The sequence below is a fragment of the Pavona decussata genome, unplaced genomic scaffold (assembly GCF_977016875.1).
Source record: "Pavona decussata unplaced genomic scaffold, jaPavDecu1.1 SCAFFOLD_96, whole genome shotgun sequence".
Classification (NCBI taxonomy): Eukaryota; Metazoa; Cnidaria; class Anthozoa; order Scleractinia; family Agariciidae; genus Pavona; species Pavona decussata.
Window position 1 is genome coordinate 920,903 of NW_028145513.1, and position 26,293 is coordinate 947,195.

The 26,293-nt window shown below is 40.3% G+C and overlaps 4 protein-coding genes across 8 annotated transcripts in view; 2 read left to right on the forward strand and 2 right to left on the reverse strand.

Moving 5' to 3' along the window:
• Positions 1 to 26,293, forward strand: part of LOC146472833 (adrenocorticotropic hormone receptor-like) — a 59,833-nt gene that overhangs the window by 21,101 nt on the left and 12,439 nt on the right. The window contains exon 3 of one of the 5 annotated variants that reach the window (XR_014866502.1): positions 9,801 to 10,221. The exons of 3 other annotated variants lie outside the window; for them this stretch is intronic. Coding sequence is in view for 1 of the 2 variants with exons in the window: in XM_085119070.1 (XP_084975196.1) it covers positions 6,030 to 6,262 (233 nt within the window). In the remaining variant the exon portion in view is untranslated. Of the gene's footprint in view, positions 1 to 6,029; positions 7,426 to 9,800; positions 10,222 to 26,293 lie in introns of those variants that run through there. One more of the 5 variants, XM_085119070.1, reaches the window with a different exon arrangement.
• On the reverse strand, positions 1,200 to 3,641 carry LOC146472835 (adenosine receptor A2a-like). Its single transcript, XM_085119076.1, has one exon. It carries the CDS (start codon positions 3,437 to 3,439, stop codon positions 2,444 to 2,446), a length of 996 nt encoding a protein of 331 aa, XP_084975202.1. The 5' UTR covers positions 3,440 to 3,641; the 3' UTR covers positions 1,200 to 2,443.
• On the reverse strand, positions 3,757 to 6,020 carry LOC146472836 (adenosine receptor A2a-like). Its single transcript, XM_085119077.1, has one exon. The coding sequence runs from the start codon at positions 5,266 to 5,268 to the stop codon at positions 4,276 to 4,278; it is 993 nt and encodes a 330-aa protein (XP_084975203.1). The 5' UTR covers positions 5,269 to 6,020; the 3' UTR covers positions 3,757 to 4,275.
• LOC146472837 (adenosine receptor A3-like) lies at positions 20,731 to 22,028 on the forward strand. The gene has a single exon (XM_085119173.1). It carries the CDS (start codon positions 21,028 to 21,030, stop codon positions 22,021 to 22,023), a length of 996 nt encoding a protein of 331 aa, XP_084975299.1. The 5' UTR covers positions 20,731 to 21,027; the 3' UTR covers positions 22,024 to 22,028.

A 26,293-nucleotide genomic window follows, 5' to 3' on the forward strand; every position in this document is an offset into this window, starting at 1 on the left:
AGTAACGAGTACTGATATCGGCAGACAGATGAGACACTACCAGCGTATCTCTCTAAATATATTTGGACATTTATGCTTTTAAAATGTCGACAAAATACCACTGACTATATGTTTACTAGGTGCTTTTCATAAATTTTTAGTCACAATTGATTCATTTTTACAAACGCAGACGCAGAAAATCAGAAAATCAGTGGTTAAGATATGATTTTCCAAATATATTCAGACATTAGTTTTCAACCGGTTTATAAAGTACGGATTAATAAATGTTTTCCGTTCGGGTCCAGTCATTTTGTAATTGTAATAGGACTGACTAGAGTCCAATTCAGTCCGTCTAATTATAATATGATTTGAGTGACTAAAACAAAATCAGACTCGGCCGCGTAGCGGAAGTCCAGATAACTTTAATCCCGAGTATGACTACAGAAAGAATTGGACAACGCGATTTGGAACAAAAATGTCATGCATATATTTTTTAAGCTTTTTAAAATTATTGTGCTTAATTATCTCTGAAAAATGCGTGGTTACTCCCAATTTTTTTTGTATTACAACCACCCATGCTAAGGTTAAGATCGGCTGCTTTCTCTCATAATCATAAACTGCACAAAAATACCACTCTATTAACTGAGAAAAACATAACCATAACTAACACATAAAATAAAATCATAGCCATCGCTTATACTTCCCCGTTTAGAATAAGCAGAATGAGGTAAACAAAAAGAAAACTCATATCTATGCAAATGATCTAATTCATATCTCTTTCAATAGCCCTTTTCACGGTTGATTTTTCTCATTTGCATTACAATGTTATCCAATGTGGATGCGAGGAAATTTCGGGCTAAAACTACAAAATAGCCCGAAATTGCCTCACAAACATGCTAGATTTCATTGTAATGCAAATGAGCAGAGTTAACCGTGAAAAGGGTTATTGTCATAAATTTAATCGAAGTTTGTTTCAAATGAAAGTTATATTAGATATAAACTTCATGGGGTCCTTTAATAAAAGTTTGATAAGATCACTGATCAGGTATTATTATACGCGTCTCAGGATATTTGCTATCTCTCAGAGCCTTGATTGATTAAGCCATTCGCAGCCAAATCTACCAGATTCTATCATGACTGATTCGATGGCCGTTTGTGCCTTACACTTCTCAGCAACTCGGTATCAGTTCAGTATATGATTCATGTAGTCGTGTAATTGACTTCTTTTCTTGTTTTTACTGTTGTTCATTTTACATTGTTAAATATTTCTAAGTTAGATCTTAATCAAAAAATTAATATTGTGCCCTGTGGGACTCACGATTGACCTAAATGGATTTACTGAGTCAGTATGCATTGTCACTGTAGAATGCCGGATGGATTTCCATGTTAGCGAAAACGATTCACTAGTTTATAATAGTACTGCGACCTACCTCTACGCTTTTGGGTCCATTTTGTTTTCTGAACGAATGATCTACTTTTTTCATGAAAAAGAAATATCCTCCGTCAATGATTTTCTTTTCGTAAATGTTTTAGTGAGTACTGTTTAAAGTCAAATCCCTTTATTGCGGACACCCTCGGGACCGCGAGTCATTGTCCTGTCCGTAATAGTGGCTGTCTACCGGGGATTTAGCTGCTGTCCGTATTATCGGGGTGTCCGTAATAGCGAGGTATCCGCAAGGCGAGAGTTGACTGTATACATAAACCTAGTATTTTGGGAGGCCTTATTTCAATCATAACCATGTCTACTGTCAAGGTAGATAGACACCTGCCTATGTTCAGTTTTTTAAAGGCCTAACTTCTTGCATGTGCTGCCTGCAGGCAGGATGGAGGCCTTGCCGTTAAAGCCTTGTATCCCAAAAAGAATCATCGACTTGTCGGTTTGCACTGACATGGCACCAGCGCCAGTGTTCAAGAAGTGCTTAAATGTATCTCGATATTTAGGAAGCCTCCATGCGTACAAAAATGGATTTACGGCTGAATTTGCCTACATTTATCCGGCTGTAAACGCATAAACCAACATCAACAGCGATAAATTTTTGGCGCATGGAATACAAATGTAAAGTAGTATCTGTACTATGAACCAAGGCATGAAACAGATGAAGAACACGCAGATGATGATGGCAATGGCCTTGCGGAGCGTTCTTTCTCTTTGAAGCATTTGTTGACGATGTACTGCTGACTGGTCCTCCAGTGCTTCAGTGGTAGTCTTAGCATATTTGTGAAAGCGATACAGGATCACAATGTACAACGCCACTGGAATGGGGTGACCAAAGCGAAAAACCTGTTGGTGGTTAAGAGGAGCATGTGACTGATGCTGACAGTTACAAAGAGAGAACTAGATGTTAAAGGTCTAAATGGTGGGTCTTCATGGTAAGGTTCGTGAAAAGGTAGCGCAATATACCTAACACCACACTTCATTTTAACTTTCAATGTTAGACTTTCATGCCGTGATTTCTGGAGGACTTTAAAGCCTTGTATCGTAACAATCCCTGCCTTGCCTGTTTTCAATGCTGTAGCAGCACTTTCGCCTCTTCAAGAAGTGCTTGAACGTATCTCGATATTTAGGAAGCCTCCATGCGTACAAGAATGGATTTACGGCTGAATTTGCTTGCATTAATCCGGCTGTAAACGCAAAAACCAGCCACAAAAGCGATAAATTTTGGGCGCATGGAATACAAATGTAAAGTAGTATCTGTACTGTGAACCAAGGCATGAAACAGATTAAGAACACACAGATGATGATGGCGATGGCCTTGCAGAGCGTTCTTTCTCTTTGAAGTATTTGTTGACGATGTAGTGCTGACTGGTCCTCCAGTGCTTCAGTGGTAGTCTTAACATATTTGTGAAAGCGATACAGGATCACAATGTACAACCCCAAAATACAAACGATTATAAAGAAAACTTGTATGTTGTAAATGGCTGCCAGTATGACAAAACGTTTTTGCCATAAAGAAAATACACATCCGAACAACAAAAAATAGACCCAGCAACTAACTGTCGCGATACCGACTCGTTTGTTTGTCACTTTAACTCGATACTGGAGTGGGGTGACCAAAGCGAAAAACCTGTCTGTGGTTAAGAGGAGCATGTGACCTATACTGACATTTACAAAGAGAAAACTAGATGCAAAAAGTCCAAACGGTAGGTCTTGATGGTAAAATACAGCCCATCCCCAATAAGCAGTCAATGGACATCCAACTAAACCAACCAAAAGATCGGCAATAGCCATAGACAGGAGAATAAAGTTTGATGGTGACGATCGTAGGTTCTTCAAAGGATCTCTCCAAACTGACAAGACGACCAATGAATTGCCAAGCACAATTATTGGAGACATGGTAATAGCAGGTATAGCAATAGTCGCGGATATAGTCTTTGCATTTCCAGCACGAAGCCATGCCTTTTGTAAAGCGTCTTCGCTTGACAGATTCCAAAAATTGAAGTGACCTGTAACGGCAGCCATTTCGCCAGGAGAAGTTCCAATCTCGCCGTTGAGATGTTGCTTTGACTCAGCTTTTTTCCGAATCTTCCTGTTTGGCGTGTGTTTCGTGATCAACGCTGATGAGTACAGAATCCCTAACTGTTTGTTCTAATTGATTTGAAAGGAAGTGTGACGTATGTAAGTCTTAGTTGAAACCTTTATAATTGAAAGTTTGCATATTGTATATTATATAGTATATATACATATATATATATATTATAAATGTGACAACTTCTGACGAGGTGTTCCAATGTGATTCATGAACGGGATTAAATCAAAAATTCAAAAACCTCCGTACCAGTTTTCGTAACTCAAAATATTGCATTTAGATTTTTCTTGAAGCAGGTTATTTTCTTAAACCTTTGATTAAACAAAGCTACACGATATTTACAGAGTTAGGAAATTGTATTTGCCATCTCTGACGTTGAGAAGGCAGTTATAACTGGCAAGTCAGGCCTTTCTTTGTAACTTTTAAATTTAAAAATGTTTAAAAATACGAATGACGGCACACACGATTGTGCTGTAGATGGGAAGGCAATTCTTTTTATTATTTAGTACAATTGCCTTTTACTGCTGAAGGCAATCCTTATCTTTTGTTACAAATGAAAGCTGTGCGACATCTTCCTAGTAAGAAAAGCACATTTGAATACAGCTTCCATTAAGAATACTCGTTTTCATCTTTATGGAAATTTTACCGGCTGTCATTTTGGAAAAAAGATAATAACCATTTTCAAAACATTCTGCTGCTTTTGGCCCACTATAGCTTCATTTTAATTCAGTTTAATTTTAGACTTTCATTCCGTGATTTCTGGAGGATTTTAAAGCCTTGTATCCTGATAATCCCTGACTTGCCTGTTTTCAATGCTGTGGCAGTACTTTCGCTTCTTCAAGAAGTGCTTGAATGTATCTCGATATTTAGGAAGCCTCCATGCGTACAGAAATGGGTTTACTGCGGAATTTGAATACATCCAAGCGGCAATGATTGCATACACTAACATCAACAGGGACAGATTACGGCCGCATGGAATACAAACATATAATAGTATTTGCAATATAAACCAAGGCACAAAGCAGATTAGAAATGCACAGATGACGATGGCGATGGCTTTACATACAGTTCTTTCCCTATGAAGAATCTGTTCACGAATTGTTGGTGACTGGTCCTCCAGTGCTTTAGTGGTCTGTGAATATTTGTGAAAGCGACTTAAAGTCACAAAGTTCATGACCAAGATACAGATCAGAATACAGAAGATTTGCACGTTGTATATAGTTCCCACGATGATGTACTGGTTTGGCCAAACGGCAAATGCGCATCCGAATAGCACGAAATAGATCCAACATGCTACAGTAGCGATGCAGACTCGCCTATTTGTAACCTTGACTCGATATTGGAATGGAGTCACCAAAGCAAAGAATCTGTCGATGCTTAGCAGAAGCACATGGCCAGCACTGACATTAATTAGCGTAGAAAAGAATTTCAAAGGTTCAAATGCCGGATTGCTCCTGTGAAATACAGCCCAGCCCCAATACGCAGTCAGAGGACACGCCACCAAACCAATCAGAAGGTCAGCAATGGACATGGAAAGAATGATAAAGTTTGAAGGTGATGACCGAAGTTTCTTCAGGGGATCTTTCCAAACTGATACGAAGACCAACGAATTTCCAAACACGATGATCGGAGACATGATCATTGCCAGAACAGCAACAGTTGTGGATATGGTCTTTACATTGTCGACCTTGAGCCATACGTTTAGCAAGGCTTCTTCGCTTGTCATATTCCAGAAATCAAAGTTGCCCGTAATGGCCGCCATTGTTGTCAGTAAGAACTCTCCAGGAGGTCGTTCAGTTTTGATTTGCGATATACCTCTTTGTTTGACCCTAGTTTCGCGCTAGGCGCTGGTGACCTAACGACTCCGAGACGTTTTACTGATTGTCAATACTGAGATTGAGTGTGAGTACAAGTAAAACTTTTAGCGGATTTATCTATCGGTGAATTTGCATATTATCCACTCACTAATGGATGTGGGAACTGATCGGCTGAATAAATAAAAGAAAAAAACAAAAAGAACAAATTGATGTAAAATTTAGTTAAAAACTTACCATGTTTACCTAACTCGTTTTACTGCTAACATGTTTGGATGAAAAAAAGTTCTTACCAGCGACATTTTAAACTTCATTAATAACTCATCAGGAAAGCTTACAAGATATCTGCGGTTTTAATGGCCATTTGTAAATCGCATACACATTTTTTCCTGATTTCTGGGGGAAAAAACCTTTTTCATCTGATTCCATTCGGTCAGCTGAGAAATGACTTAGGCAACAACATTCACGGTTAGATATATGCGTGCCCTTAGCAGCGTAGAATGTATCAGAATATATAACTGTATTAAGAAACTTAAAAATAATTAAAAATTGTAAGTCAAGATATCATATCAGGCAGATAAAGTGTAAGATAGCCGTTATTTAGGCCACGAACAATATATGAGGTAATATTGTTGATCACTGAGGGTGAAGTCAAAATTAATGCATTACATCGCATATTAACGCTAAATCTCTCAATGTCTCTCTCCAGTTTCTCTTGTTACAGTTGACACAGCTGCATCAGACAAAATTCAAAGCTTAAAAGTTATTCGTGTCTTGGCGTTGCCATTCGTCAGAAGGAAATTAGAGGTGGGCTGGAATACGAATAAATCAACCCTTATCACACGTCATATGTATTTTAGTTTTACTGTTGTACAATCAGCGAAAAAGGTTCGATATTTCGAAATATATGACAGCAGATCACGCACGCATATCATTGGTTAGGGAATGATCAAAAGCGCAAATAAATATGACAACCTACGTCTTTCTAATTTACTTACCCTAATGATTGAAAAAACTGCAAAAACGTTCAGGATTATGTGTTCAACAGCGAAGATCATGTACACGACTGAAACGAGAACTTAAAATTACAGGAACTCGGCGCCATAGTGATTTCAAAAATGTTTATATTTCAAATCTCTTAAAAACATTAAAAAAAACGTTGTTCACTGACGTTAACCTCCCTGAATTCATCAGGCTAACAACTACAATAGATCTCCAGCGCCGAATACACTGCTATAGCCCCTCACTGTTTTTCTGGCTTCTATCAATTGCACTTTCTTCCTGGTGGTACAGGAACACGCTTTCTCCGGCAACAGCAAACGATAGGACTGTGTCAGTCTAGGCTCAGGCCGGCCTTGTGGGGAATTCTAGCGATGAGCCCTCCCACTCAAATCAAAACGGTATGACTCAAGCAGCAAACATTTCATTTATTCATACTTTTTATGTCCTAGTTATTTATGTTTCATAACTTTCAGATCTGCCGGTGTTATTTAATACTACTTGGGAGGAATAATCCAAGATCCAAGACTACTGACCGTCACGGTCCTTTCTATGTCATGATCAGCAAACAGTGCTAATGGTATTTCGCGATAGCAAACCCTAATTAAACGTTCTAAAGATGTATATTTCAATAAATAGACTTCAACAATGACGCGTCTTAATCTATCTTCTTGCTTCCTGGCGAGTACGAGATCGAGATACTAAAGCAAAGGAAAGCGAGAAAAGGTGAACTGAGCGAAACGGCCTGCCTAGAATCTAAGTGGTGTTCTTGTGCAATTGTTGACACCGCTTTTTCTCTAAGTAAGATGTAGGCTGTTTGGGGCAATACAAGACGCACCTCCCAACAATATGAAGTTTCATAGCACTATATGAAAGTGGCTTCAACCTGCCGGCTCTCGATGCTGTGAGATGAAATCTCGACATTAAAATGTTTTCTTTGGCAATTAAAATTTCGGTCTTAACGAACTTACGGCCTTTTGTTAGAAGAGAAGGAGGGTAAACATAAGACAGGAAAAAGTAATTAACGTTTCTACCACGTCTTACATGCGAGGATTGTATATTCCTTTTTATTAATAACCACCTTTACAGAGCAGGCTAAAGTTATGTTACTCCTTTAACTTCTAACATGATGCATATGGTGCTATCAAAGCCTTGTATCGTAAACACGATATTCCGCGTCTAGTCTGTTTTCATGAGCACAGCATTTAATTCAATATTATGAAAGGTGTTTGTCATCGTGGTTTAAAATGATAGATGAGTTAATCGTTTGTCTCACGATTGAGTCACAAAGATGTGGATCGCGACGTTTCGACCGCTATACTGCTGGTCTTCATCAGGCGATGGTGTCGACTGATTGCGTGACAGTATAAGTAGCACCTTGGTTTGTATTGATTGGTGTGTTTCGGTCCTCTCTTAGGCTGTTGTTGATTGGAGGATTTCGATCCTCGTCGTTCAGACTAGAAATTGTTCCCTCGGCCGTCCGCCTTGGTACCGATCGGTTGCTGTGTAGTTTGATCGTGGGCATCTACGCTTCCGGAATTTCAATTCCATTATCCCTATTGATGTTGTCAGGGTGAAGTCTTATGTGAATAGCCTCTTTAACCCTACGGGTGTACCAATGTGGGTCTCGGTCAATAAACTTAACCTCATCCCAGAGCGGATAGTGGCCCGTCGCATTGCTGTGTTCTGAAACGGCGGAGGATTGGGTTCGAGCAAGCCGTATGTCTCTATCGTGTTCCTTAATCCTTTCATGCATGGATCTTCCCGTCTCTCCAATATAGACCTTGCCACACTCACAGGGAATCTTGTAGACTACTCCGTCTTGTTTTGCAGGGTTGACAGTGTCCTTAGGTCGCACTAGGTGTGATCTAAGTGTTGTGTCAGATCTGAAAACTGTCCGTATGCCTTGCTGTTGTAGGCAACGGCGAAGAGCCTCTGATAACCCTTTGACGTATGGTAGCACCGCAGTAGATTTAATTTCAGGCGCTGGTTCTTTTGTGGCTGTTTGTTTCTTTGTTTTCGTAATGTTTTTCACAAACGAAAACGGATAACCGTTAGAAACAAGAACTGATGAGAGGTGTTTCTTTTCTTGCGAGATAACTGATGGTTTAGTTATGAGGTGTTTCGATCTATCGTACAGGCACTTGACAATACCGCGTTTTACAGATTGCGGGTGGTGTGAATCATACGCTAGGTATTGGTCAGTGTGTGTAGGCTTTCTGTAAACACTGGTAGAGAGGTAGCCATCCGAATCTATAGTTATCAACGTGTCAAGAAAGGGTATGGTGTTGTTGGTCTCAGTTTCCATAGTGAAGCGGATCGTTGGTTGTTGACTATTGAGGTGTTGCAGGAAAATGTCAACTTTGTCTCGACTCAAGATGGTAAAGGTGTCATCCACATAGCGTTTCCAAATCTTAGGCATACAAGGCGTAGAAGTCAAAGCTTGTTCTTCAAAATCCTTCATGTAGAAGTTAGCTATGACAGCGGATACTGGGCTACCCATGGCTGCTCCCTCTTGTTGCTCATAAATTAATCCATCATACTGGAAGTATGTGGATCTTAGAACGAAATCCAAGAGGTCCGCAATCTGTGCAAGTCAGTGTTAAAGTCGTGCGGTTAGCAAGACACGGGTCAGCTTCTAGTTTCCGTAACGCGGCCTGTACGGCGCCTTCGATAGGTACGTTTGTGAACAGTGATTCTACGTCAAAAGACACCATGATCTCGCTCTCTAGTACCCTCTCACCGTTGATAGTGGACACGAAATGAGCTGAGTTGTTAACTGTATACTCTGATTTCCCTAAACGTTAATGGAGATAACACATCGGCTAGGTAGGAAGACAGATCATAAGCAAAGGTGTTCACACAAGAAACTATAGGTCTCAGAGGTGTATTTACCTTGTGTATCTTAGGAAGGCCATAGATTCTAGGTGGTTGCTTATGTTTGGGCCTGATCTTATTATATACGGACTCTGTCAGGTGCCCACCTCGCTTCAGTTCAGAAGCTTTTCAGTCAACTTTCGGCTCAAACGGCCCGTTGGGTCTTTATTAAGAAGTCGGTATGGACCCTTCTCAATCAGTGCTTTCAGTTCATCGTCATAGGTGTTTTTGTCTAGCACTACACTGGCACGACCTTTGTCTGCCGGGAGAATCATAATGTTCTTATCCTCTTTTAAACCTTTGAGAGCTTGTTTCATCTCCCTAGTGATATTAGGTTCAGGAGGCTTAGCCCTCTGGAGGATAGAGTTTACGTTTCTCCTGACAGTGTCTGCCTGTTCTGCGTCAAGTGGTCTTATTGCAGATTCAACCTTGGCAACTATCTCAGTGGCTGGGATGCTTGTAGGTGTAACAGCAAAATTTAACCCTTTCTGTAGTAAAGATACCTCAGCGTCGCTTAAGGACCTGGAGGATAAGTTGATAACCCATTTGGATTTGTCAACTTGAGGTGTTCTGTCAACATGAGGTGTTCTAGTCGTAGAAACAGGTACTTGAATGTATCTCGATATTTTGGAAGCCTCCATGCGTACAAAAATGGATTCAGCCCAGAATTTGCATGCACTAAATTGGCCGAGAGTGCATAAAACAGAACCACCAACGATAAATTAGGTTGGCATGACAAACAAAGATACATTATTATCTGCACGATCAACCACGGCATGAAGCAGAGTAGGAATGCGCAAATGACAATGGCGATAGCCTTGGAGAGTTTTTTCTCTCTTTGAAATATCTGTTGACAGTTAGAGTTTGACTGTTCGTTCAACTGTCTTGCCGTCTTGGAATAGCTATGAAAGCGACAAAGCAGCACAAAGTACATCACTAACATACAAAGAAGAACGAGAAATATTTGCAACTTGTAAAAGGTTCCCATTGTGATGTAATGTTCACGTAACAGATAAAACGCACATCCACACAAGATGCAATAGATCCAGCAAGTTACTGTGGCTATGCAGACTTACTTATTTGTAACTTTAACTCGATAATGCAGTGGAGTCACCAATGCAAGGAGCCTGTTGATGGTGAGAAGAAACACGTGACCAATGCTAACTGGTGTTAAGAATGCAGTGACCACCAAGGGTAGGAATGGTGGATCTTTGTGGTAAAATACAGCGAAACCCAAATACACATTAAGTGGGCAAATGAGCAAACCAACTAAAAGATCAGCAATGGCCATTGATAAAAGAATATAGGTTGGAGGCGACGATCGAAGTTTTTTCAAAGGGTCTTTCAAAACAGATAGAATTACCAATGAATTTCCAAACACGATGATAGGAGACATGACTATGGCAGGAAGAGCATACGTTGCGGATACAGCCTTAGAATATCCCTCACCTAAACCCAGCCATGCGTTCTGTAAAGCCTCTTCGGTTGAAGTATTCCAATAGTGGAAGTAACCCAACACTGCAGCCATATTGCAAAAACGAAACGGTTAATTATGGGTGTTTCAAATGAGGTATTCTTGCGATTTGCTCTTTTTTTTTTTCAACCGTGGAGCGCAGCGCGCACGTTAGTGAATTCGGTAAAATCTGCATTCTAGTGTCATATCAATCTTAAAATTATTCGTTTTAAAATTTAATGAAATTTCCATAACAACAACTGAATCAGATCTTCTTGACGCTGCTGAGTACTTGAAGAGCCAGCAGCGTTTCGCAAATTGTTGTTTTGAATATTCAAGCTGTTATAAAGCTCTTCGTTCTCTAGCTATATCGGTTACCTGGCCGCTGGGTATAGTTAGAACACTAAGAACACAAAAGATATGTAAATGAAAATAATAATAATTCATCTTAAATTTGCAATTTGTATGTTAAGCAAAGTGGCTTTCACACTTAAAAAGGTTTCAAAGAAATCCTGACTATTAACATAGTTACTGCTGACGTAGTCTTGTCTTTGTTTTAAAAACAAACCAGCAAGCAAACAAGGAAAAAGAAACAAGACCACGTTACTGAAAAGATTCAGTATTGACGCTGGCCTTTTTATTCTTCGATTAAAAGAAGCTGGTGTTTTCAAACACACACAAACACAAACTCCATTAAGCGAACACACCCAGATCAAATGAATGTAAATATATGAAACATAATTTTCAACTGCGGATGAAAGATAAAATAGAAGAAAGATCTTCGCAGTTAGTACGCAGCTTAAGCAGTTGCGAAAAGAAAGCCTGAAAAAACATTCAGGCTTGATCAGGATTCGAACCCATGACCTCTGCGATGCCGGTGCAGTGTTCTACCAACTGAGCTATGAACCCATGACCTCTGCGATGCCGGTGCAGTGCTCTACGACCTGTCACGATAGGAAATCGCCCCCTTCCTCAAACTAGGAAAGATATCTCGTTATCACCCAATGATCATTTAGAATAGCAAGCAGCTACCACAATAAGCAACAATAGAGCATGTGTAATTTCAATAGCACGTCCAGTTACTAATAGAACCTTAAATCACACGTCCCTTCAATAGATCGTCCGGTTTCTAATGGAACATTTTGTACATTAGAACGTATGGTCGATATTTGTCTGGGCAGTATTTTTACATTTCAATAGAACAGTAGCCTCCCACGCAGTCGTTTTTAGGGGACTCGTATTACCTCCTCCCCACAAACGCCAGTTGCTCAACCAAGTGCTACATTCCTTTCCCATTGTTTTACTCCCCAAGCACCCTAGCCAATCACCATCGAGGCATATAACCCGGGAGTGAAAGCAAGGGGAACAGAGCGCGTGTGTTGTGACCTTCGCCATGTCGGATGTCAAAAAGAAAATTCTGGAGAGCTCAGGGCTCAGAGTTCACGTTCGTAAATGAATGAACGATGCGAAGAAGTTACTCAACAAAGGCGATATGGAAAGCATCCGACTGAAGCTGAAGTCGCAAAAGATTAACCAGGAAAAACATCAGAAGGAAATTGCATCGCTTGATCAAGAAATCGCAGAATTATTGGAAGCCGACGCAATCGAAAAGGAAATCCTAGAGCGCTGCGAGTTTAACGCATCGCTACAAGAAACGATCTTATTGATAACCTTATGTTTTTCGCTCCTAAGCAGGAAGCGAATGATGTCGAAGAAACGGTGACATTTTTTTGCCATCGGCGAGTCCGCAAGGATCTTTCCCTGCTCAAAATGGTGTGAAGGGCACAAACAAGGCAAAGCTACCGTACTCACGTTACGTAAGTTTACAGGGGATGCTACAAAATGGACAACATTTTGGGACAGGTTTTCATCCGCAATTCACACGAGTGAGGTTCTGAATGAAGTCAAAAAATTTTAGTATTTGAAATCATTATTGGAGGGCGCTGCAGCCGAAACCATTTCTGGTTTACCTCTCACAAGCTCAAATTACAGCCATGCAGTCGATCTCCTAAACAAGCGGTTCGGAAGCAAAGAAGTTATCAGGGAGCTTAAGCATCGACGACGAATGAGACGACGACGACAGGAGTATGACGTCATGTCTGTAAAGAGTGGGTAGCGGGTTTCGTTCTCGGCGGGAAAAATAAAAACTTAAGCAAAAGCCCCAAACGAAGACGACCTTAAACCTCTCGTTCGAATATGTCGTTTAGAGATATGCGGACTCTTCTTCTCCTGATGCAAAATGATGGTGCGATTGATGATGAAGAATTCATATTATTGTATCTTCGAGCAAACTATCCAGTTCTGATATTTCCACATGAATACCTGACGCTTTCTCCTCGTCCCGTAATTTTTGGGCTTGTTTTGCAGTCAAGAGAGAGTACCTGTCACGGACAGCTCTGGCAGAGACTCTGAACTTTGGCTGGTCAATGGCATTCAGCCGCTGGGCAATAGCTTCCCAAACCTTTCCCCTTTCCGGGCTCCTCGGTTTGAAATTAACGGTTCCAAGACAAGAACTTCACCACACATGATGACATCGTGCTCCGTTGACCACTGAAAATATTTGTTCCTGTTCGATAATAGAAAAATAGAACTTTAGGGCCAAATTTTTAGCAACCTTAAGCAACAATTTACTTCACTAATAGCTGATGTAAGTTAGTGGCAAACTACCGAAGAATGACATCTGCAAAGCTCTGATACTTACCCTTTCTTCGAAGTGTCTTGCGAAGAAGCCATGTTGGATTTCCTGAAAAAATACACCCGTAAGTGGCGCGTGCACAGAATAAGTTATAAATAACAAAATGCGATAAAAACAGGCTTTATCAACCAATAACGAATCAAATAATCCATACAAAATAAAGGCAGAGTATACACCGAGTTTTCGCGAGTTTAAACAGGTTATTACTTACGTTTTCGAGAGAACGCCAACTCACTCAAAATTCAGTCGTCGACGTACGCACGACGACGGCTTGACTGAGACTGACATGCGCAGTTCATTCAAAGCATCACGAATTTACTTCCGGCCCGTCGTCGTCCTGTCGTTTGTCGTCGATGCTTAAGCTCCCTATCATTTCTAAACACATCGAGATGTTAATGCAGCTACCAAAAGTGAATAATACTGGTGATCTTAAACAATTGCGGCAATTGTTGGACAAAACAAAGTCGGCTGTTCGAAGTTTGCAAGGAATCGGAATTTCCATTGACACGTACGGAACATTCCTAACCCCAGTGATCATGGCGAAAATTCCTCAAGGGTTGCGTTTGATTTTGAGTCGTGGTATGAGCAACGAGTGGGACCTTGACACATCAATAAAGTCGTTTGCAGAGAAGTTACAGGTACAACAAAGGTGTGTTCTCGGTCCAGTGACAGATCAGTCGAAAATGAGGGAAAAACGAGAGTTTGGATATGGATTACGGTTCGGTCAAAATAAGAGACCCCCTCACGTCTTCGACACTTGTTTCATACAGCGACAGGCCTCAAGAACATAAGGAAATGTCGTGTACTTTCTGCAATGGACAACATCCTTCGTTACCAGAAGCGAAGAAAAAAATTCTCCGCCAAAAAAGGCGATGTTTTGGTTGTTTGAGGAGTGGTGATGTGAGCCAGGATTGCCAAGCCAGATGTTATATTTGTGGCGGGAAACATCATGTATCGCTATGCAGCGTGCAAAACTTTTCACCATAGTTCACGCAAGCAAGAAGAACCACTCAGGAACACTCTGTAAGTACAAATTTGTATTGCACTCAAGATGTTAAGAATTATTCTGTTTTGCTGCAAACTGCCACATCGAGGGTCGGAAATCCTAATGGAGAAAATTCTTGCCATGTGAGGGGTCTCATTGATTCATAAGTACACGGTTGAGGAACAAGTTAGGCCTGCCCTCATTTGGAAGTGAAACAGTTCTGATTAAGACGCTCGGAAACAATGAAGCCTCATTGAAGAAATGTGACATTGTTCAATTCGCACTGGAATGCCAAGATCAGTTGAAAGTGTTTGTCAATGCTTATGAAGTTGAACTGATTTGTGGACCCATAGCCAACCAGACCATTGAGATTGCACAGCAAAGTTACCCTCATCTACAAGGCTTGCCCCTTGCTATGATTGGTGCTGATTATTACTGGTCTATTGTCCAGAACCATGCGGTATGGGGGCAGTGACATGGACCTGTAGCGGTTCGTACAAGGCTGGGTTATGTTTTAGCAGATGCATTGTAGAGCTCATCAAGTGTTAACGTGTTGCATGTTATGAAGACAGAGTGTTAAGTAGTTGAAGAAGACTTAAAGTCAGTTGACGTCTCTCTGAAAGAAGAACTGAACAAGTTTTGGGACTATGATACTCTGGGAGTGAACTGATAGAGAAGAAGAATTCTATGAAGATTATCTTGCCAAAGTAAAGTTCTTCCCTTTAAGGAAGAACACCCTACAATTCCAGACAACTACTTGGTAGCACAAAAACGCCTCAGCTCCTCATTAGCAAGATTGAAGTCCAAGCCTGACATACTACAACAGTATGATGATGTCATTAAGGATCAACTGAACTCTGGTGTTGTAGAATTGGTTGACAAGAGTCTTGATCAAGACGTCATACCAGAAACTGTGCATAATATTCCTCATAAGGAAGTCGTGAAGGGAGACAGAACTACTACCAAACTACGAGTAGTGTATGATGCTAGTGCTAAATCTCAGAATGAACCAAGTCTGAATGACTATCTACTCCCTGGTCCAGCCTTAACACCATTGATCTTTGACATTCTCCTACGATTTCGTCTCCACAGAGTTGCATCGATTGGTGACTTGGAGAAAGCATTTTTAAATGTTGGAGTGAATCCTAAACAGAGGAATTTGTTAAGGTTCTCGTGGATAAGTGACATCAGTTCCTTGAATCCAGAAGTCATTATCTTTAGATTCACGCGGCTTGTGTTTGGCCTTGTCTGTTCACCATTCATTTTGAATGTAACCCTGAGAAATCATTTCAGCAAGTATGAGAACATTGATCCAGACTTTGTGAACACTGTTGTCAGAGCTCTATATGTGGATGACTTTGGATCCGGAAACGATTCAGTAAAGGACTGCTTCGAACTGCACGGAAAATTGAAGTTGTGATTCAGAGAAGGAGCTTTCAACATGCGAAAATGTGCATCGAGCAACGAAGAGCTCAATCACTTGATTGAGAAGGAGGAAGTTAACCTGTCATCATCAACTCAGCCACCTTCGGAAACCAGACCTCATCAAAGTGATGGGAGTCCCATGGGATAGGATAAAAGAGAGCTTTAAGTTTGATTTTGCAACCTTTGCTACGCAAGCATTGGATGGAACACTGACAAAGCGGAAACCGTTGAGCATCACTGCTCGATTTTGTGATCCATTAGGCTTGCTGTCACCAGTTATGTTGCCCTTGAAGTGTATGCTTCAAGAGATATGTCAGCTTAAGATTGGCTGGGATGAGGCCCTGCCAGAAGAACTCTGTTTAAAGTGGAACGAAGTAGCAGAAGACATGTTGAGCGTTTCAGTGATTCGTGTCCCTCGCTGTGTCCTAGATGGGATAGAAGCAGAAGATGTCAAGTCTATTCAGCTACACGGCTTTGCAGACGCGAGTAGTGACAACCTCTAATGTCAGCTATTCGCAGCTGTTAGCCTCTAAAATTAGGGTGACACCTTTGAAGGGGGAAACAATTCCTAGATTGGAATTGATGGCAGCATTGACTCTAGCAAACCTGATGACAGCTGTGTACAAGGCATTGGCTTGTTCCGTCAAGATTGATGCTGTGTTCAATTGGATTGATTTTCAAATCGTATGGTGGTGGATTAATGGAGAGTCAAAACAATTCAAGCAGTTTGTGTAGAATCAAGTGACAAAGATTCGAAGTCTCTGCAGTAAAGAACATTGGCGATATTGGCCTTCTGAACTTAACACGAGTGACATTGCCTCGTGAGGAACTAAAAGTCCCGATCTTGTATCCAATGAGCTATGGTGGAGAGGAGCACCATTTCTAGAGAAGGAGAAGGATCAATGGCCAAGCCCACCTTATTGTCCTGTTGGTGAAGGCACCCTTTCAGAAGGAGCTACAAGGAAATAGAAGAAAGAAGATGCAGATGGAATCTCACGAGTAATGATCGTATTAGTCCAAGCCCCTGAAAACTTCTCTGAAGCCGTCCAACCAGAGAGATTTAGCAGTCTCAGCAAGCTTATCAGAGTAACCGCCCTTGTATTGAAGTTCATCAGACGGATTGAAAGAGTTCCAGAAATGCATTTAATGTTAGTTCACAGGAGATGAATGCCGCAAAAATTCTCTGGTACAAAGACGTTCAAGGGAAACTTGATGAAAGGGAAAGATCTCGTTCGACTTGGGAACAGTTAGGAGTCTTTAAAGATGAAGATGGAGTATTGCGATGCAAGGAAGGATTCAGAATTCCTCACTTCCATACTCAGCTAAGTTTCCAGTCCTGTTACCTAAAAAGCAGCACTTCACAAGATTAGTAATTGCACAAAGTTATGAAAACGTGAAACACAATGGGGTTAGAGAAACTCTCACTGAAACTCGGGCACAGTTCTGGATAATCAAAGGACGACAAGCTGTGAAGGATGTCCTCTCTAAGTGCATTACATGTAAGAAGAAACTTAAGGGAGAACCAAGAACAGCCATTCAAATTGGTGACCTTGTGCACGTATATGCAGACAAAACACCTAGACAGCAGTGGAGAATGGGGAAAGTAGAGAACCTGTTGCGAGGAAGAGACAACGTTTGTTCGCGCCGCCGAAGTGGCGACAGTAGACAAATCGCTTAGCAGGATTCGTATCAAACGTCCGATTCAGAAGCTCTGTCCTCCTGAAGTTAATGTGTTTGATGACGGAGCAGCTGATATGGGAGCTGTCCAGTGTGACAAAGCAAGGAACGCTTGTGTAGTCAGAGATGAAGATATTCCAATTGTGGTTACTGCACCTTAACTGTCAGATCTAAAACTGAGCCAGTTGGACTGAATTTAAAGAGTTATCTTTACAGTTTCGACTTATGATTGACTCCGTCAATCAGGGGGGAGTGTGTTGGAAACGAGTAGGAACTGGAACTAGTTAAATTCGCACGCGATCATTTTGTAATCGGATTTCTCGGATTATTCTTGTTTTGAGTGTGACTCTCGAAGGAACTCTGGAACATTACTCAGGCTTCTAAATGTAGCGGAATGTATCTTGTACGTCGTGAGTAGCGGAATTCTTTCTCAAGGAATGTTATCATGTAAATCTTCGAGTTTATCAAGTATTAAAGAGTTTGGTCAAATACAACATATACCACGATGAACAACAACAACAACCTCTTTCTCGACAAAGCTTGTATTAGTTGTGAAGTATCTACGAGGTTGACTGTCACTCTACAACTAATAAAGTTGCTTTGCCCAAAAAGACCTCTCCTTTTGCTGTCTGTTTTCGCCATGGAACGAAGAAGCTAGACCTTGTACCTCTGGCAATTTGTTACGAGTGCCGGCTGCCAAGCTAGTCTGCTCTGCCGATTTTCTTCCCCGTATTCCGCGCTAGCAGAGCCTGTTGCTAGTTTTCGGTCCACGCACCGATCACAAGTAATTCGCAAGTAATATTTGCTCGCCCCCGAGTACCAGTAAAGTCGCCGAGATAAGCCAAACTCTTCTCACTACGGCAAAATAGCCAAAAACCTATCGTTACATTTGTCCGCCACGTTACATTCGTATCGTTACACAACTGAGCTATCAAGCCAACTGGGAGCTGTTCATATTGTGAGTTCGTAATATACCCGTGAAGGATGAATAAATGAATGTAAACATATGAAAGATATATTTTGAACTGCGGATGAAAGATCAAATACAAGAAAGATCCTTGCAGTTATAGTACGTAACTTAAGCAGTTGTCGAAAGCGGGAAAGTGATCTTTCATTCGCAGTTCAAAATATATGTCTCATATATTTACATTCATTTATTAATACTTCACGGGTATATTACGAACTCACAATATGACCAGCTCCCAGTTGGCTTAATAGCTAAGTTGGTCGAGCACTGCACCGGCATCGCAGAGGTCATGGGTTCGAATCCCTTTCAAGCCTGAATTGTTTTCAGACTTTCTTTTCGGAACTGCTTAAGTTGCGTACTAACTGCAAACATCTAGATCAGTTGATAAAAGGATCATTTCTCCACGTATAATAAAAAATTCACCGTCAAAAAAGACTGAGGGAAGTCAATGAATAAACGAAATCTGAGGTGACAAAATCTGAACAGTGATTCTCATGTTTTTAGTCTCTTATTGTGGTGGACCGCATTTACAAGAGATCATTCTCTCTAGACAATTGGTATTCTGTTGTAAGCATATATAAATTCTAATTAATTTTTTTGGAAGCTCAATATCGAATCCTTATGAAACAAAAGATCTCCTATTTTCATTGTGTTATCAAAAAGTTGCCACAACGAAGTTAAACAATACAACTATTTTTTAGTTGTTTATGAGATGTAATCGAACGTGTTAATTAATGTACTTTTGTGAGGATTTTTTAAACACAGTACTAGTGAGGAGCAATGACACAGCAACGGAATCTTGTTTACTCCGTCAAGGTTTATTCTCCGACTGGTTTCGTCTGATAACTACAGACTTCATCAGGGAGTTTGAAACAAGATTACATGGGGAACTTATTTATACATAATTTTTACAACACAAATGACGTTTTCGTAACCTCTGTGTGAACAACAGAACAACCGGAAGAAATACGTGCAGGATATGACTAAAATCCTGCGTAGAATGTGTGATGCTTAATTTTGGGACTCACGGATTTAACGTGTTTTGCTTAAATTTCCTTGTTGGTTGTCTCTGATCAGTTGTGCTTGGCAACCGCAACAACCCTCCAAAAGGATTAAATATTATCCCGTACTGCTTGTTCTTCTCGTACCATCTGCTTTATCCTTGCTCTGTCCAGTCTTCCGCTCCTAAGCTATACGATAGTTCCTTTTTTCTAGTACAGTCAAACCCTGTTATTACGGACACTGTTGGGACCAGAAAAAGTGTCCTTATCAAGAGGGCTAATATTAAGGAAAATGTGTCAGGTGGGACCAAGAAAACTGTCCGTAATAACGAGTATCGTCCGTATTAAGTGGGTGTCCGGGTTCCACTGTACCTTGTTCGTTTTTTTTTAATACTTTATTGTAAGGTCTTAGCAACGGAATGTCAATCTTTTATCTTTATATCTGTTTTAGTGAACAAAATTGTGTTATAAGAAGTGTTGGAATATATTGTAATTCATTACAGTTCTGTAAGCTGGTAAGAATAAAAGCGATCAATAAATAAATAAATAAAATACAATATTTTTCTTGCAGCGCAGTCTTTACTAGTCTGTGTGGTCCCCAGGAAATTTTGATCACGTGCAAAAAACCGGACTTTACGCGCGTACGACTAAAATAGAAAAATACTTCACAGGGTTTTCACGTGATCAGCAAGGGAACAATTGGGCCTGAAATGACGTCACTAGCAGTTTACACTTTTTACATTTCAATTACACCAAATTCCAAATTGTTTTTTGGTGAAATGTAGCCGTGCCCAGGCTGTTAAAAAATCTACGTGAAGCAAAAGCAGAATCAATCGGAGTTGAAAACCAAAATAATACAACGGTATTTTTGTTCGCGAGAAAAATACCTACTTCATTATATTGCTCACCTCACCTTCTTAATTATGAGTATTGCACTCAATAAGATTCATAAGAATTTATATCGCTGACCCCAGTAACAAAGGAAACGGCCACTTGCGTGGTTCTTCGCTTCGGCGCCAACAATTGTTAAGATACTTCAACCTCCCTACTGTTCTCAAGCTTTGTTTTTGCGCTTGCGGTCTGGAATAATTCCTCTCACGAAAACATTTTGCCCATCTGTAAATGCTAAACTGTCAGCGTCGGTACTTAAAAATGTCTTGTTGGTTTGTCTTAACATTTTTCCCTCAGAGGTAAAAGTCGCCAGTTAATAATGTTCAGACGAAATAAACAAACAGCCAATATATCTGTGACAGTTACTTTGTTTCCTTGTTGTAATAACTCGTCTTTATTTGCAGTCTATAATTTTTATTTGAAGTTGTTTTACTAAGCATAGAAATTAATATTTCAAGAATGTAGTAAATATTATGACCTCAGTTACCGCTGTAAAGCGAGTTTTTTAACTGAACAGCTCTCCAATTCAAAGATAACATGTAAACCGTGACCGAATACAATATTTATCTATTCAATATAAATAATTGTTTCATAATAAAAATTCATGCTGTAACCGGGATAAGAATATAAATAACACGGTTTGCGGCAGTTGGAAAATTTAAAAATCCTAGAAACTGTGTGTCTTTGAAGCAGCTGGCATTCAACGAACCCAAGAAAAAATCACAGCTCGACTTTAAATGGCAGCTGTTGTAGGTCATTATGACTTCTGGAACATGACGAGCGAGAAAGCTTTACAAGAAGCTTGGCTACATCTAGAAAATGTGAAGCCTTTGTCGGCTACCAGTGCTGTTCTCTCGATAGTAATGTCACCTGTAATCGTGATTGGAAATATACTAGTCCTGTTAGCGGTTTGGAAGGATCCTCTTAAAAAACTTCGTTCATCGTCTTCTAACTTCATTCTGGTTTCCATGGCCTTCGCCGATCTGTTAGTTGGTTTAGTAGTCTGTCCGCTCACCGCCTACTGGGGCTGGGTGATATTTTCTAAGGAGAAATCGCCATTTGATCTTTCCGTTATCTTTGCAATCAACGTCTTTTCTGTCAATGTGAGCTTTGGACACATGCTCCTGTTAACAGCGGATAGACTTTTTGCTGTGGTGTCTCCACTCCAGTACCGATCAAGGGTTACAAAGAAGCGACTCCTCATCGCAAGTTGTATTTGCTGGTTGTACTTCTTGGCTTTCGGTTGCTCATTTCTCATGCTACGCGACTACTTTGCCATAATGGGAGCTGTTTACAATGTGCAACTTTTCTTGATTCTTTTCAGCATGTTAATTATGTACGTGGTAATCCTGTTCCGCTTTCACAGATATTCCCAAGTAAAAGAACAGGAAGCCGAATCGACAAGAAGTCGTTCAATCATCCTTCGAAGAGAAAGAAAACTCTTCAAAGCGATAACTATCGTAATCTGTGCATTTCTCGTCTGCTACATGCCTTGGTTCATAGTTCAGATGCTGATTTATTTGTGTATACCATGTCATCCTAATTTGTCTTGGTTGATGATATCTTTCGGGTTTTCAGGCAGCTTAACGTATGCAAACTCTGGATTGAACCCAATTTTGTACGCGTGGCAACTTCCAAAATACAAAGAGACGTTCAAGTATTTTTGGAGGAACCAAAGAACATGGTTTGGCCGTCGAAGAACTGTTAACATTAGTGAGAAATACTATAATTGAAAGCTTAACTGAACTAAGAAATACTAGCTCATGCCCTTATTTTCGATTCATTTCCACCTTTTCATCTTCATTGAAAAAAAAAAGTTTCCACCTTCTCTCATAAACATCCAAGCGGTTTATGGATATCATTTCGTTAATGTATTTTAGTTTAAATTACTTGTTAAATCTGCTCATTCGAGCGCGATTTACCGGTAAATGAACTGGAATTGTCGGCATTGTAATTGGGTGGGTTAGATATATATGTCAAAGCCGAGCGTGTCGTATTTGGCTCCAGCTGGAATTCTACTTGTACGAAACTGGAGTTTTTGTAGTTTATCCTTCTGGGCTTTTCTGGGCTTCAGGAGCAATGACGAAACAGAGCTAACCAGCGCCTTATAAATCATAGTGCTCAGTCGAGTGAAGTAGTGTGTACAAAGGCTCGGATGGAATGGTGCCGGGATGGTTAGATTTCAGTCCGCCAAAAAAATCGCTTTATCTGTTTTTAAACCCGGAGAAACTTTTCAATTTGTTTGGGTCTAAAAATAAATAAATAAATAAATGAATGAATAAACATTCACTCTGAGAGAGCAGAGGGACTCAGCAATTGGGCAGTCTACCTGATTGCTGGACGTAAGCGGACTCAGTCATATCAACACAAAAGAAACATAACCAGTCAAATATATTAGTAACAATTTGTTTCCATGTAACAATAACTAGTCATCGTACATTCAAGAAACTTTCATTGAAAGTTGTTTTCCAGATCATAGGGAAATTGTATGATGCGGTAAATATTATGAGGTCGACCGGTTCCCGGTGTTGCAAAAAGAAAAGTGATTCATATGAATGGCTTTCAAATTCAAGCTTAAGTGCAAACCATGCATGCAGATGAGAATAAAAAATAGGAAGCTATTCAATAAAAATAATCATTGTTTTTAGTAGACTCTCATGATAAACTTTAACCCCAGTTGAAGTCGGTGAAAAACGGAATAGAAATGACGTGGAAGACAGAATTCGAGAGCTTTAAATAGAAGGATTCTTTTTTTAAGAAGTTGATACTGTCTTTGGAAGAACAGTTGTTTTTTCTCCGAAATCGCAATCGAGCTCGACATATTTATTCAACAGTGCAGTCGTTGTAGGTCATTACAAGTTCTGGACCATAACAAGTCATAACAAAGAATCATCAGTTTTAATCATGACGAAGAAGTATGTTCAATATATCAGGGGGTTTCCCTGATTGGTGGAAAATGCGTAGTTCATGGGGCGTGTTCACAATAACAACAGGAAAGAAACAGTCAAACAGCCGATATATTAGAAAGTGTTTGTTTCCGTGGAGTGGGGTGGACTTAAAGGTATTACAGACGTGAGATCCATGGGGCGTCTTGTTTCTCTTTCATGGCATGTCAATAAACGTTTCTGAAAAGCTTCAGTAGATTTCATGTCACGACATTTTAGCAAAAGATATTTTACGAAGCTCGGACCGTCATGCCTCTTTCACCTGCACCCTTAGGGTCTTATGACGGGGAAGACGGCCATTACTTCAAAATGCACGCATTGTTGATTTTCCATTCTCATTAATGAGCGCGCATTTTGTGCAACACTATCATTTCATTATTGCCAAGAGCTGTGGTTTGCCATCTACACAATAGTCTAACAAGACCATGGCTATATTGCCAGGTTCGGAAAGTGTTTGGGAAGCAACGTTTGACGATGTTCTCGAAGCCATGCCAGCCCAGTTTGGTTTCGATTTTTATTTTATATCTTTGATCGCCGCTGTGGCCATCCTATCTTTCGCACCAGTGACAATTCTTGTTAACATATTTGCATTATATACCTTTAACAAAGATCCAAACAGGGAGCTTCACGTCGCACCTTCTAACGTTCTGCTGATGAGTCTTGCTCTCTCTGATCTTTTTGTTGGAGCTGTTCAGTCGCCATTGACCGCTTATTATTGGCTCGCCAGTTTCATCTCAAGGAAGACTCCGTTTTCGTACACAATCATGCTATCTGTGAACGCATTCGTTTCGATCGGTCCAATATTACATCTGTTGTTATTGTCTGTTGATCGTTACATAGCAATAGTCTTCCCTCTAAGGTACGTCTCAACAGTTACTAAGACACGAACGTACGTCGTTGCGGTGTGTATATGGTGTTATTCCTTGACAGCTGGAATTACCTCGGCTGTATTGAATAGAATCATCTCAAGCGGAAGTTTACTTGCAGCCCACGTTGTTATTCCGTACGCTTTCATGATGTACCTCAACACCAGAGTCATTACCGTAACACGAAGAACGTCAAGAGAATTTAATGACAGTGTGATTAATAGACAAACTCAATTCTTCATTAAGAGGGAACGTAAAATTTTCAAGCTGGTTTTAATAGTTCTCGGTGTGTTTACAACATGTTATCTTCCCTGGTTTATTACAATAATATTGGCCCTCTCGTGCAACACGTGTAACTCGACAGCTTTGGTGTATACCTATGGCATCGCAGGAATATTCCTGTACGTTTCCCCTCTTATTCATCCGTTTCTTTACACGTGGAGACTTCCCAAGTTTCGGAAGGCGCTTTTACATTTTTTTGAGTCGAGACTTATGAACGTGAATTCCACGTCGCAGTACGACTTGAAAGCAAACACCGTTATAACGGACAGTCGGGACATTAAAGTCAGAAGTATTACAATGGAAAGCCTAGCATAATGAAGACCGTACTTATCAGTATCCTGATGATGAAGAAAACATTGAGTATTTTTCATGCGTCATTTGTGCGTTCATCGAGATATCAAGCACACGGAAAGTTTGGAGAGCACGAAAGATGCGTAAGAGCCGGTTGCTCGAGGCGTAGCCTAAAGCAACTCTAGCTTCTTGAGTGCTCTCCAAACTTCCCGAGTGCTTCATATTTCGATGAACGCACAGGTGACGCATGGACCAGTTGTTTAATAACATCTTCAACGAGGTAGTTAAAATGTTTTATAACGACAAATTTGTTTGCTGACGTCACCAGCGTGCACAATGGGAGTATGAAGTACGCACGCGCAATTTAAAACACGAATTTAAAAGCTATGTTATAATATATTCTTGTCTCCTGTTTGCAAGGAGTATCTCAAATCAGATTCCCATCAAAATCCCAGACTTTGGCTGTAAAATGTTACAGACATATATGTATTTGGACTTGGGACGTCACACGTCAGGCTTTCAGGTGTAGCTAGAAAGGTCACGTAGTAGATTGGCTTGAACAGACAGGCATGCATGTCACAGTAGGGTCCTGGTTTGAGATGCCATATCGGGAGTAAAAAAGTTCAAATTAGTTTCAGCAATAGTCAAATAATATGCATTTTGCTGCCTGCTAATTGCAAGATATTTCATCTAGCAATGTAAACTCAATGAACGCCCTCCAGATCTAAGAGGCTACCTTAGCTACTCAAAAGATTCAAAGAGTTATATCTTGAATCGATCGAACAAGGCAGCCTCAGCTAGTCAAAAAACATGGAAATCTAACCTCTGAATAAATGAATATAGACCCTAAAAACCACTGCCACTTATTTGTTATGTCCTCTCTCTCACGCCCTACTATAAGACAACTAACTTAACTAATTAACTTTAACTTATTGTGAAAGTAGCTCACATATCCCTTAGTGAATTAATGTCAACCTCGTTCCCAGGGCTTTTCCCTTCTCGTGGGGGGCGGGCGGGCCCGCCCCCCACGAGAAGGGAAAAGCCCTGGGAACGAGGTTGAAATAATGTGGAATTTTTTTTCTTGTCTGTATCAGGTACTACTCTTTGTAAATTTTTTCTGTGCAATAATGCTGTAATCTGTTCATTGTCAATAAAATTTTAATTCAGAAAGACAATTTTGTTACTGTAATGAAAAAGATTAAAAGGCACAAATTAGAACCTCCTGTGGTATGATGACACTGCAAATGAAGAGTCTGCCAAAAGCACTACTTTGGCCATGCTATGATGTCATACCATTGTACTCTATATAGCTACGTATATCGGCCATTAACTGTCTTTAAATGGCCAAAAAAATGTAAATCCATCTTTCCCTTTCTTCATCTTTCTGTATTGATGACTCGTCGTCTTGGGGGGTTCCCCTTATTTTTGTCTATGACGTTAGGATTTACGTCAGTTTGTGCGCAAAACATCAAAATTTCCGGTGAAGACAACTGCTGTGTAGAGAGTAGCAAACTCGTCTTACTCAATGTTCATTGCGGAATTTTTCACTGCAGAACACAAAGTATGTATGTTTTTTTACAGCTATTTCAAAAAAGTCGAATTTTAAGGCCTCAAGCTTA

What these genes read in the sequence shown, in the direction of transcription:
- LOC146472835 (XM_085119076.1), bottom strand. Translation starts at nt 3,439, where the DNA reads ATGGCTGCCGTTACAGGTCACTTCAATTTTTGGAATCTGTCAAGCGAA.
- LOC146472836 (XM_085119077.1), bottom strand. Translation starts at nt 5,268, where the DNA reads ATGGCGGCCATTACGGGCAACTTTGATTTCTGGAATATGACAAGCGAA.
- LOC146472837 (XM_085119173.1), top strand. Translation starts at nt 21,028, where the DNA reads ATGGCAGCTGTTGTAGGTCATTATGACTTCTGGAACATGACGAGCGAG.